The 13,080-nt window shown below is 38.9% G+C and overlaps 2 protein-coding genes across 2 annotated transcripts in view; one reads left to right on the top strand and one right to left on the bottom strand.

The window, feature by feature from the left end:
* LOC142464645 (uncharacterized) overlaps window positions 1–13,080 on the top strand; it is a 755,558-nt gene that overhangs the window by 97,972 nt on the left and 644,506 nt on the right.
* Window positions 1–13,080, bottom strand: part of LOC142465244 (uncharacterized) — a 42,825-nt gene that overhangs the window by 27,557 nt on the left and 2,188 nt on the right. The window contains exons 2-4 of the mRNA XM_075569243.1: window positions 1,155–1,353; window positions 766–828; window positions 72–275 (exon numbers count right to left, since the gene is read on the bottom strand). Coding sequence (XP_075425358.1) covers window positions 72–275; window positions 766–828; window positions 1,155–1,235 — 348 coding nt within the window. The 5' untranslated portion in view covers window positions 1,236–1,353. The remainder of the gene's footprint in view (window positions 1–71; window positions 276–765; window positions 829–1,154; window positions 1,354–13,080) is intronic.

Raw genomic sequence — 13,080 nt, 5'->3', positions numbered from 1 at the left:
AAGTTAGCTCAAGAAAAGGCTAAATGAAGATAGAAAGGTGGTAATATCTACTGCTGCCCAGCAGCCCTCACCTCTCCAGTCAGCAGGTGAATGATGATGTTGATGTGTTCCAGAATCTTCTCAGACATCAGCTTCTTGTCATTGTTTATCTCATGTATCAGGGAGTTAGCTGAATTCTCCATGATGGGTCTCTGGGTCCTGCAGAATCTTTCTGGCACACAGGGACTGCTGCTGTCTGTGACATGCTCACCATGCTTCTTCACAACTATATAATCCTACATATAGAAAGATAGTAATAATTATCACTGTGCAGAGCAAGAGACACAGTTGATATGTCTCATGTTCCTGCAGATTGGTTGCTTTGCACTAAGAGGGACAGGTCTCTTGTTAAAAGCTCTATACTCAATCTATTCAGTGCCCTCCCCACCAATGCTGTCTATTGTATCACTGACATATCTGCACCAAACTCGCTGACTCCCCTAAGTCTATATGAGCACAAAGATCATGGATTGTACAAATATCACATTAAAAAGTATATATGTCATCATTACAGGACTTGTAACACTATGGATATTACAGAATAATGTAGCACAGACACAAAACATCATATTCATATATATATATTCAATGGAGAGTAGTTGGCACTCACGTGTATGCAGTAAAAGGTAGGTGCATGTCCCTTAGCAGTAGAGAAAGGTCCCCCTGTGAGGACCGAAACGTTGGCATTTGTGCCACCTACTCTAATACAATTTCTTTGAAAATTACCTCTGAGTGCTGTCTCGTTCCTACTGCGTTGCTGCGGCTGCACCACTGCTGTGAGGAATACCCCTGCAAATATATATATCCCTCAGCACAAACATGTCTTTTGCGGGATCCAAAAACATTCAATCACTGGGTCACTCTCCTCTGCCAAACTACATCCTCCTCTGGCCCTATCTGACTCTGTGCTCTCCTGCTGCCCAATCATGTCCTTATGTGGTCCTGGGCTCTCCATATGACCAAACATCTAGCCTGCCCTTGGGTTCTTGCTTTCTCTAATCACATGTCCCTGGATATTGCTTCTCAAGTACCTCCCATATTAACGCACTGCCGGTCCCTGTTGTAGTGAGGGAGATAAGAGTGGTGTCATTATGACTTTCTCCAGCAGCCCTCACCTCTCCAGTCAGCAGGTAGAGAATCTCCAGGGTGTGATCCAAGATCATCTCAGTCATCTGCTTCTTGTCCATGTTCATCATCAGTGAGTTATTCAGATGCACCAAGAATGGGCTCTGGTTCCTGTGGAAGTGTTTCACCGCGTGGGGACCTCTGCAGTTACTGATATATATTGTACTTTTCCTTCACAGTAATAACCTCCTACACATGGAGAGAGACAGGGATATATTTGTGACCCTGCAGTGACAGAAAAGGATAAATGAAATGAGTGTCCCTCCTGTCTGTGTCACCCTGCAGTGGGAGGGACAGCATTGACCCTAAACGATACGCTGCTGCGTATTACTTTATCAGTTCTCCTAGCGGCCGTCCTTTATCAGGATTTATTTTATGGCAGCGTTTTGCACAATAATTCTTGCTCTGTCTCCAGCACTTTATAACGTGCTTATCTTCTTCACAGAAGAACATTGTGTAATTATGAGGTATTCATGGCATCACCAATTCCAAAGAATTTTTTTTATATTCTTAAATTAAATGATCTACTATGACAGACCTGTAAATGCTCGCATTATATTTTCATGAGAATGTTGTGATTTTTTTTGCAAGATATGAAGAAAAATAAAAAGGGTCCCATTAATTCTGAATTATGTATGTATGTGTGTATGTGTGTATGTGTGTATGTGTGTATGTGTGTATGTATGCATGCATATACTCACACATCACACATCACACGTGCCTGAGGAAATTGCTAAATTTGAAGGAACGGGTAGGCCTAAAAATAGGGTAAAGATATACAGGGGCGATTCACATAAAACTGGGAAAGCCACATACTGCCAAAAAAAGAGAAGAGAAGAATTAGAGGATATATAAAGTGCTGCTGACCCCCATGTATCTACGTTACTGAGGAAGCTTTTAGCGAAACGCGTCTGAAGGTCTTTTGGTCCTCGCAAGCCACCGTACAGAGAAGTGAAGCAGAATCCCGTTTTGATAAACACTACCACCGGAGCGCATGCGCATGCGCGGGACGTGGAAGCAACAGCAAGGAGGCTGACTGACGGGAGAAAGACCAGGCTGTGCACAAAACAAACAAACAGTAGATGGCGCTCTAATACTTAAACTAAAAAAATATATGTGTATAAAATATACAAAAGTGCAAAGTGACTAATACATATAAAATCAACAAGTGCAATATGGGTACAATAAATCACTCAAACCCTTAGATGGACTGTTTCAAGGTCCAGAGAAACAGTATAGACACGAAAACCAGGGGAGCGCTTGTACCTTAAAAATGAAAACAAAATCTACATGGTGTGATATTGTTAGCACAATGAAGTGGTTCTAAGTAACTTAGAAAGCTTGGTATAGGCTATGTCACGTATAACCAACAAACCAAAGTGGTTAAAACCACAGGAGGAGCTACGATCTCAAGCAGAGACAGAAGACAAAGGTAAGGATAAAACAAACACTTTTATCCACACACGAGCAAAATGGAGGCTTACAGGATCCAAAAGGATAAACAGCATTGGGAGTTGGTGATCTTCCGATCACTGCACGTCGCTGCTGCTGCTGCACGCCACCCGACTGCGTCTCGAACAGCCGTCACGTCACTTCCGGGATTCCGGCCGGTTGGAGATGACGTCACAGGCTCCGTGTTCTCTCTCTCTCAGTCGTAAGGTCACGCTCTACGCGTTTCGACGTTCTAAATGACGTCTTCATCAGGAGTGTTTGTGACCTGCTCTAGGGGGCTTTTTATACCCACTTGAACTCATAGTAACCCCTCCTCCAAAAGGTTAACTATTAAAACACCCTAGGCTTCTGGGCAGCTGTATTGTCTCTCCCATATGTCTAGGTGTAGTAATTAAGAACAAATTTTTTTTATACAATTCATAATAAAAAAGATTCTCCCTTGAAATACATAAGGTAAGAATCATATTGACATTATACATACAATTTTATTATTATACACAAATAATCAATAAATATTAAAAATATATTTCAGAATATTTAAACTAATTATTAAAACTAATTTTAAAGGAACGACGATGGATGTATCTTGAAAGACATGAAACAAAAAGTGATTAGGTGAAGAAACTATTGGAAACAGGAATTTCATAAGTCATATATCAAAATATCCAAAAAACTGTACACATATACAGAGCAGATGATACAGAATATAAAAATATAAGAGTGTAACAATATTATATAAAAATATTCGTATTACAATTCATTAGAAAAAGGAGGCTATTAAAAATAATACTTATAAAAAGGCACCCAATTCAAAATCTACATTTAGGCCCTGAGGAACTAAAGTTTTCAATGAAAAAATCCAAAAGCTTTCTCTCTTTTTGAGTGCTGTATTTCTATCACCACCTCTCCAATGGGGCAGCACCTGCTCAAGGACAGTAAACCTCAGGCCTGATGGGTCGCCATTATGTTTTAAAATGAAACGGTGGGATAATAGATGGGTCGTTACCCCCCTTCTAATATTACCTACATGTTCTAAAACACGTGTCCTTATGGGCCTAGTGGTTTGACCCACATATTGTAGCCCACAAGGACAGTGTATTAGATAAATAACAAAGTCAGATTTACATGTGGTATGTTGTTTTATCTGAAAAAATTTTTTTGCTTGGAGATATTTGACATAAAACCAAATTTATCATCTGCTCTGTATTTACATGCGGTGCATGTTGTGCATCCAAAGAATCCCTTAATTTGTGGCAGCCACCTATTGCTATTGTTAGTAATCTTGGGTAAAGCACTCGGAGCTAATCTATTTTTTAAAGTATTAGCTTTCTTAAAGATTACCATAGGTTGGTCAGGGACTATGTCACCCAATATTGAATCATTTTTAATGATATGCCAATATTTACGTACAATTTTAGATATCCTTTCTGATTGTCTGTTATAGTTAGTTATAAATGTAAAATCAAAGTTTATTTTAGGCTTCATTTTTACATTTTCAATCAGAAGGTTTTTTCTTTCCATATTTTCTACTCTTTCTACTGCATCTTTTATGATCTTATTTTCATAGTTTTTTTCTTTGAATCTATCCTGCAGAAAAAGAGATTGTTCCCGGAAGGTATTATCATCGGAACAATTTCTTCTGATACGTCTCAATTGTCCGTATGGCACATTTTTTAGCCATTTGGGGTGGTGACAGCTAAGGGGCGATATGTAGTTGTTTATATCCACCTCTTTGAAGAAAGTCTGGGTACTGATTGATCCACCATCAATGATGACAGTAATGTCAAGAAAATTAACCCTTTCCTGACTATATTCGCAGGAGAATTTTAAGTTCAGGGTATTATCATTGAGATAGTTGATGAATCTCACCAGACCCTCCTCCTCTCCTCTCCATATGAAGAAAATATCGTCGATGTAGCGCCGCCACAGGCACAGGTCGGCACCCAGCTCAGCAATGGACCAAATGTAGTCCTCCTCCCATGCGCCCATGAGGAGATTTGCGTAGCTGGGTGCAAATTTCGTGCCCATGGCGGTGCCACATTTCTGAAGATAATAAGTTCCTTCAAAAGAAAAATAATTGTGTTCAAGTATGAACTTGATACCATCCAAGATAAAGTTGGCCTGTTCATGGGGCATAGTGGGGTCTCTTGACAGGGCTCTATCTACAGCCTCGTGCCCATCCCTGTGGCTGATGCACGTGTATAGAGAGGTTACATCACACGTGGCTAAAAACCACCCCTCCTCCCATGTTTGACCTTCCAGAATACGCAGTATATCCGTCGTATCTTTAAGATACGACGGTAGTTTCTTTACATATGTCTGCAGGTAAGTATCTATGAAAGCAGATAAGTTAGAGGTCAATGAATCAATCCCAGCTATAATGGGTCTCCCAGGGGGGTTAGTTAAGCTTTTATGTAGTTTGGGGAGGTAATAGAAAATTGGTCTGATAGGGTGTTCTTTGTATAGGAACTTGTATTCACTATCGTTAATTATTTCCTCAGCTTTACCTTTATCCAACAGTACCTTTATTTCTTTTTGGAATTCCACTGTGGGGTCTTTATTGAGAGGTGCGTATGTGTTTGCATCACCCAAAATCCTGTTGGATTCTATAATGTAATCTTCTCTATTGATGATGGCCACCCCTCCCCCTTTGTCAGCCTGTTTTATTACCACACTGGTATCGTCTTGGAGGTTTTTTAAAGCTTCTCTCTCGCTCTTATTAAGATTATTAACAAATTTATCCTCTGATGATACTAACTTGTCAAAGTCTCTTTGTACAAGTTGGGTAAATACATCTAAATTCTTCCCTTTCATGTGTTTGGGATAGAAAGTGGATGGCAATTTTAACCCTGAATGCACCAATTTGGAGATTTCATCAGATGGTAAATATATTTTTAATATTTATTGATTATTTGTGTATAATAATAAAATTGTATGTATAATGTCAATATGATTCTTACCTTATGTATTTCAAGGGAGAATCTTTTTTATTATGAATTGTTTAAAAAAAATTGTTCTTAATTACTACACCTAGACACATGAAAGGGAAGAATTTAGATGTATTTACCCAACTTGTACAAAGAGACTTTGACAAGTTAGTATCATCAGAGGATAAATTTGTTAATTTTTTGGTTTTTAGCCACGTGTGATGTAACCTCTCTATACACGTGCATCAGCCACAGGGATGGGCACGAGGCTGTAGATAGAGCCCTGTCAAGAGACCCCACTATGCCCCATGAACAGGCCAACTTTATCTTGGATGGTATCAAGTTCATACTTGAACACAATTATTTTTCTTTTGAAGGAACTTATTATCTTCAGAAATGTGGCACCGCCATGGGCACGAAATTTGCACCCAGCTACGCAAATCTCCTCATGGGCGCATGGGAGGAGGACTACATTTGGTCCATTACTGAGCTGGTTGCCGACCTGTGCCTGTGGCGGCGCTACATCGACGATATTTTCTTCATATGGAGAGGAGAGGAGGAGGGTCTGGTGAGATTCATCAACTATCTCAATGATAATACCCTGAACTTAAAATTCTCCTGCGAATATAGTCAGGAAAGGGTTAATTTTCTTGACATTACTGTCATCGTTGATGGTGGATCAATCAGTACCCAGACTTTCTTCAAAGAGATGGATATAAACAACTACATATCGCCCCTTAGCTGTCACCACCCCAAATGGCTAAAAAATGTGCCATACGGACAATTGAGACGTATCAGAAGAAATTGTTCCGATGATAATACCTTCCGGGAACAATCTCTTTTTCTGCAGGATAGATTCAAAGAAAAAAACTATGAAAATAAGATCATAAAAGATGCAGTAGAAAGAGTAGAAAATATGGAAAGAAAAAACCTTCTGATTGAAAATGTAAAAATGAAGCCTAAAATAAACTTTGATTTTACATTTATAACTAGCTATAACAGACAATCAGAAAGGATATCTAAAATTGTACGTAAATATTGGCATATCATTAAAAATGATTCAATATTGGGTGACATAGTCCTTGACCAACCTATGGTAATCTTTAAGAAAGCTAATACTTTAAAAAATAGATTAGCTCCGAGTGCTTTACCCAAGATTACTAACAATAGCAATAGGTGGCTGCCACAAATTAAGGGATTCTTTGGATGCACAACATGCACCGCATGTAAATACAGAGCAGATGATAAATTTGGTTTTATGTCAAATATCTCCAAGCAAAAAAAAAATTTCAGATAAAACAACATACCACATGTAAATCTGACTTTGTTATTTATCTAATACACTGTCCTTGTGGGCTACAATATGTGGGTCAAACCACTAGGCCCATAAGGACACGTGTTTTAGAACATGTAGGTAATATTAGAAGGGGGGTAACGACCCATCTATTATCCCACCATTTCATTTTAAAACATAATGGCGACCCATCAGGCCTGAGGTTTACTGTCCTTGAGCAGGTGCTGCCCCATTGGAGAGGTGGTGATAGAAATACAGCACTCAAAAAGAGAGAAAGCTTTTGGATTTTTTCATTGAAAACTTTAGTTCCTCAGGGCCTAAATGTAGATTTTGAATTGGGTGCCTTTTTATAAGTATTATTTTTAATAGCCTCCTTTTTCTAATGAATTGTAATACGAATATTTTTATATAATATTGTTACACTTTTATATTTTTATATTCTGTATCATCTGCTCTGTATATGTGTACAGTTTTTTGGATATTTTGATATATGACTTATGAAATTCCTGTTTCCAATAGTTTCTTCACCTAATCACTTTTTGTTTCATGTCTTTCAAGATACATCCATCGTCGTTCCTTTAAAATTAGTTTTAATAATTAGTTTAAATATTCTGAAATATATTTTTAATATTTATTGATTATTTGTGTATAATAATAAAATTGTATGTATAATGTCAATATGATTCTTACCTTATGTATTTCAAGGGAGAATCTTTTTTATTATGAATTGTATAAAAAAAAATTGTTCTTAATTACTACACCTAGACATATGGGAGAGACAATACAGCTGCCCAGAAGCCTAGGGTGTTTTAATAGTTAACCTTTTGGAGGAGGGGTTACTATGAGTTCAAGTGGGTATAAAAAGCCCCCTAGAGCAGGTCACAAACACTCCTGATGAAGACGTCATTTAGAACGTCAAAACGCGTAGAGCGTGACCTTACGACTGAGAGAGAGAGAACACTGAGCCTGTGACGTCATCTCCAACCGGCCGGAATCCCGGAAGTGACGTGACGGCTGTTCGAGACGCAGTCGGGTGGCGTGCAGCAGCAGCAGCGACGTGCAGTGATCGGAAGATCACCAACTCCCTATGCTGTTTATCCTTTTGGATCCTGTAAGCCTCCATTTTGCTCGTGTGTGGATAAAAGTGTTTGTTTTATCCTTACCTTTGTCTTCTGTCTCTGCTTGAGATCGTAGCTCCTCCTGTGGTTTTAACCACTTTGGTTTGTTGGTTATACGTGACATAGCCTATACCAAGCTTTCTAAGTTACTTAGAACCACTTCATTGTGCTAACAATATCACACCATGTAGATTTTGTTTTCATTTTTAAGGTACAAGCGCTCCCCTGGTTTTCCTGTCCAGGCTGTGCACAAGTCTGGGCAAATCACCCGATTTTCATCCACATCCCTGCACTACCATCTTATCGACTGGGACAGACTCCACGCGGACACCTAACCACCTGGGAGGAAGTCTGGCAGAGACTGAAAACTTCTCCTTTCTATGCCATTTTTTAATGGTCGCTTGTGAGTTGGCAATCTCTTTTTTTTAAATCAATTTTGTTCAATAAACAGTGTTATACTATGTTTTCTCTGTTTTCTCCCTTTCCCTGAGGTCATACTAAGAAGTATACACTGCACTTAAGGGGGAATCTAGTGTTTCAATGTAAGTGTGCCTGCTGTATATCTTACTCCTAGCATACTACTGTGATTTAACCCTTCCTGATTGCGGTCCCTTGTCTGTCTTATATTGCATGTGTCCTGGAAATCTGAGTGAAGCACAGCGCCGGAGGATCCCCCCCCTTCTCCATTCAGTGACTAATACAGAGGTTGGTGAATCACCTCTGAACGAAACTCTGGCAGCAGACTACACTCTATGAGGAAAACATACTGGACACCTAACAAGCTCCTATTAAACCCCCAAAATACCCACAACATATATATAAGCATATGAGTGTCAGAGGAGTGCTACTGAGCATGGCAATATGCATTAAAACCAGAGACATAACATAAAACACAGACAAAGCTCAGTTTTTAGCACATCTAGTGAGACTCATACACGGTACAGTGCCTAAATATATATGGATAAATATCTAATAAGTAAATGGTCTTTTAGTTTGACATTTTTGGCCAAAATTGTTGTAAGCCCCTGAGCCAACGCCAAGGCAGACCACATATCAGGGGTCCCTAACGCTAGTATAAATTCTTAATAACCTGTTTAATAACAGGAAGAATGATTTATAGTAAATCTGTCAATATTAGCTGCAAAGTTCTGTCTGACTGAAGCTTTTATTAACCTGTACATTACCAGAAAAAGCACTCTGTATTAGAGATGTCACAGCCAAACTGCAAGCAGGCAAGTTCCCCTGAGTGGAAGATGCTATGGAGTGAGCCCATAACCATTTAAATGTGGGAGGGGGTGAGCTTAAATTAAGTAGGAGGTTGCCAACCTCCAATCAGCCATGACTAGCTGGACAAGAATTGTAAAACATACTGGACACCTAACAAGCTCCTATTAAACCCCCAAAATACCCACAACATATATATAAGCATATGAGTGTCAGAGGAGTGCTACTGAGCATGGCAATATGCATTAAAACCAGAGACAGAACATAAAACACAGACAAAGCTCAGTTTTTAGCACATCTAGTGAGACTCATACACGGTACAGTGCCTAAATATATATGGATAAATATCTAATAAGTAAATGGTCTTTTAGTTTGGCAATTTGTTGTAAGCCCCTGAGCCAACGCCAAGGCAGACCACATATCAGGGGTCCCTAACGCTAGTATAAATTCTTAATAACCTGTTTAATAACAGGAAGAATGATTTATAGTAAATCTGTCAATATTAGCTGCAAAGTTCTGTCTGACTGAAGCTTTTATTAACCTGTACATTACCAGGAAAAGCACTCTGTATTAGAGATGTCACAGCCAAACTGCAAGCAGGCAAGTTCCCCTGAGTGGAAGATGCTATGGAGTGAGCCCATAACCATTTAAATGTGGGAGGGGGTGAGCTTAAATTAAGTAGGAGGTTGCCACCCTCCAATCAGCCATGACTAGCTGGACAAGAATTGTAAAACATACTGGACACCTAACAAGCTCCTATTGAACCCCCAAAATACCCACAACATATATATAAGCATATGAGTGTCAGAGGAGTGCTACTGAGCATGGCAATATGCATTAAAACCAGAGACATAACATAAAACACAGACAAAGCTCAGTTTTTAGCACATCTAGTGAGACTCATACACGGTACAGTGCCTAAATATATATGGATAAATATCTAATAAGTAAATGGTCTTTTAGTTTGACATTTTTGGCCAAAATTGTTGTAAGCCCCTGAGCCAACGCCAAGGCAGACCACATATCACTCTATGAGGGACTGAAACTCTGAACCCATTTTTATACGGTTGGTGCAGTTATTTTATTTTTTCTTTATAACAGACCTGTAAATGCTCGCATTATATTTTCATGAGAATGTTGTGATTTTTTTTGCAAGATATGAAGAAAAATAAAAAGGGTCCCATTAATTCTGAATTATGTATGTATGTATGTATGTGTGTATGTGTGTATGTGTGTATGTGTGTATGTGTGTATGTATGCATGCATATACTCACACATCACACATCACACGTGCCTGAGGAAATTGCTAAATTTGAAGGAACGGGTAGGCCTCAACCCATTGGAGCAGGCAAAGAGTGGTCGTACAGTAGATCATGGGACCTACTACACTCATTGAGAATCTGCTGCTATGAGGGAACCTCTTCAAGCTGGGGGAAGACGTCAATCTAGCTTGGATAACTACACAGTATTGCGGCTGGTCTGGACATTCATCTCCAAGCAATAAGAGAACGCACGTAAAAGAATTTCCCTTTTACAGATCTGGAGATCAGCTGCTTGGAAGACGCTATCTTATTAGCGGGGACCCCACAGTTTACACAGTATCGAGGTTGGTTGGGACAGAAGGTAACATCTCCTTCCTATCGTCTGCCAGGAAGAAAAGTCTGCAATTTAGGGGTTTCCCTTTTCACTTCTCCGGAGAACAGCGATAGAACTGGTGTCTATGTTTGGGATTACATTTGGGTAAAGAGAATATCTTGCAGGTTAGTCCCCTGTATCTCTCCCCTCCGAATGGACTGAGTATTATCATTATCAATTACTGACCAGATTTTATTAATACTACATCTGGCCAGTACCATGGGATATATTTACATTCACTACCGTTCCCCAACAGGCGTTAGGAAACGTTTTATTCAGATTCCATCCCCAGTGGCATTTGGAATTCTGACCATTTGGTCATTTTTTTAAATGGTTTGTTTCATCTTGTATACAAGGTAGATCAAAAAGAATTCTCTACTAATTGCACTCTATGTCTAGTAGGTAAGTATTATTCGGACTATTTGTCCATACATATTACATTATATGTGTATGGCTTACTATTATAACTGATTCAGAAACCCAGTTAAAATAAAATAATAAAACTTTATTACATCAAGATATATATGTGACTCAGTGTCTTTATTTACAGTGTATATTATTTAAAAATCCCAACAGGAGTATGGTAGAATAGATGTTCTCTAGTATCAATTATGAACACATATATAGGTGTATCTGTATAGAGTTGGCATCTATCTACTTGGACATCTCATATTAGGGTTAATACCTGTATAAGAATAAATTTAACCTAAGCTATAAATATCGCTATAGATTATATTCTCAAATGTATCCCCTATTTTATTCCCAATGAATGTGTATTTTATGCAGATATAGTCTCAATTCTGATTAAGGAAACATATTGTAACATAGTAACTACTGGTATATGTACAGACATAGCTACAATGTAGCATGTATATGTTCAGCTGTCTTTACTCAATATACATATGGTTATTCAATACAAGTCTGTATAGTCACCTATATCATTTCCCAATCACAAAAAAATATGGGTAGGTATAACTGTATATCTCATCAACAGATAGCTTTGCTAATAGCGATGGTAATAACACCTAGATCGAGGTATTTCATAACAGTATCCGACTATAACCCATATAACTCCTCTTATGGATATATAGTCTTGGCTGACTCAAGTGTCAAGGGTATATCATTTCAAATTAAGTGTCTTGGATATATCTATTTATACCAGTGTGTCCTTCTCTTGCGACGTAAAATATTGGTCCCCGGTCACCGAGGACCCATACAATTTTTCTCCGGGATATGCAAAATAGGGCATACAAACATCTATGGTCTCGGCGGACCAAATATATAAGTACAGGCGGTCCTCGGTTATCCGACACAATGCGTTACTCAAAATGGCGTTGGATAGCGAAACGTTGTAAAGCAAAACACGTTTTCCCGTAGGAACATTGTTTAAATGAAAGGTTCCGTTCCTGAAGGCATTTTTAACACTAAAATACACCAAATATTTTACGCAGACAATAAGATATGCAGCACACACATACATTATATAGTGTATATACTGTATTATATATATAATATAACATAATAAATAATATATTATATAGTATAATATAATATATATATACGCTTTTACGACGCTTTGCAACGTTGTTTGTGTATGTGTATATATATATATATATATATATATACATATATAGATATATATATATATATATATATATATATATATATACACACACACATAAACAACGTTGCAAAGCGTCGAAAGAGCGTTGGATAAGCCGTTTTGGCGTTGTAAAAATGAATATGGGTATGCATTGCATAGCGTTGGATAAGCCATTCGTTGTAAAGCGAAGCGTTGTAAAACGAGGACTGCCTGTATATCTGTTGTGCACATTCAGTATATTCGGCGCAAGTGGCCTCGGCGGACCGGTGAGCTATGGAGGGCTCAACCCTGTAAATATCAGGTTATTTTAAAAATGGGCTAAATACAGAATAATTTACAATGCATCTGATCTCAGACACGCTATTAGAGAGGGCTGGGGAATGTTACAATATCACAATATAATTATAGGGGTCCCAAATTTAAAAAAAGGTTAAACAACACTGGTCGATATATTACAATAGCTGCTGTAGGTCAGTGCCAGGCTGCGTCCAGGGTTGCAGCAGCCGTACGGAGGCGCGCTGAGGGAAAGCGGGTGCTTTCCCTGGCCTTGGTTAGCGTGCAGTCCGTGGGCGTGTGGGGGGGGGGGGGGGCTGTGACGTCACGGAGCTGGTTCGCCCTCATTGGGCGAACCGCTCACGTGACCGGCCCTGCGCTCCCATGAGC

The sequence above is a fragment of the Ascaphus truei genome, chromosome 13 (assembly GCF_040206685.1).
Source record: "Ascaphus truei isolate aAscTru1 chromosome 13, aAscTru1.hap1, whole genome shotgun sequence".
NCBI lineage: Eukaryota > Metazoa > Chordata > Amphibia > Anura > Ascaphidae > Ascaphus > Ascaphus truei.
Note: the sequence above shows the minus strand (reverse complement) of the source record. Positions and strands in the feature narration are given on the sequence as shown.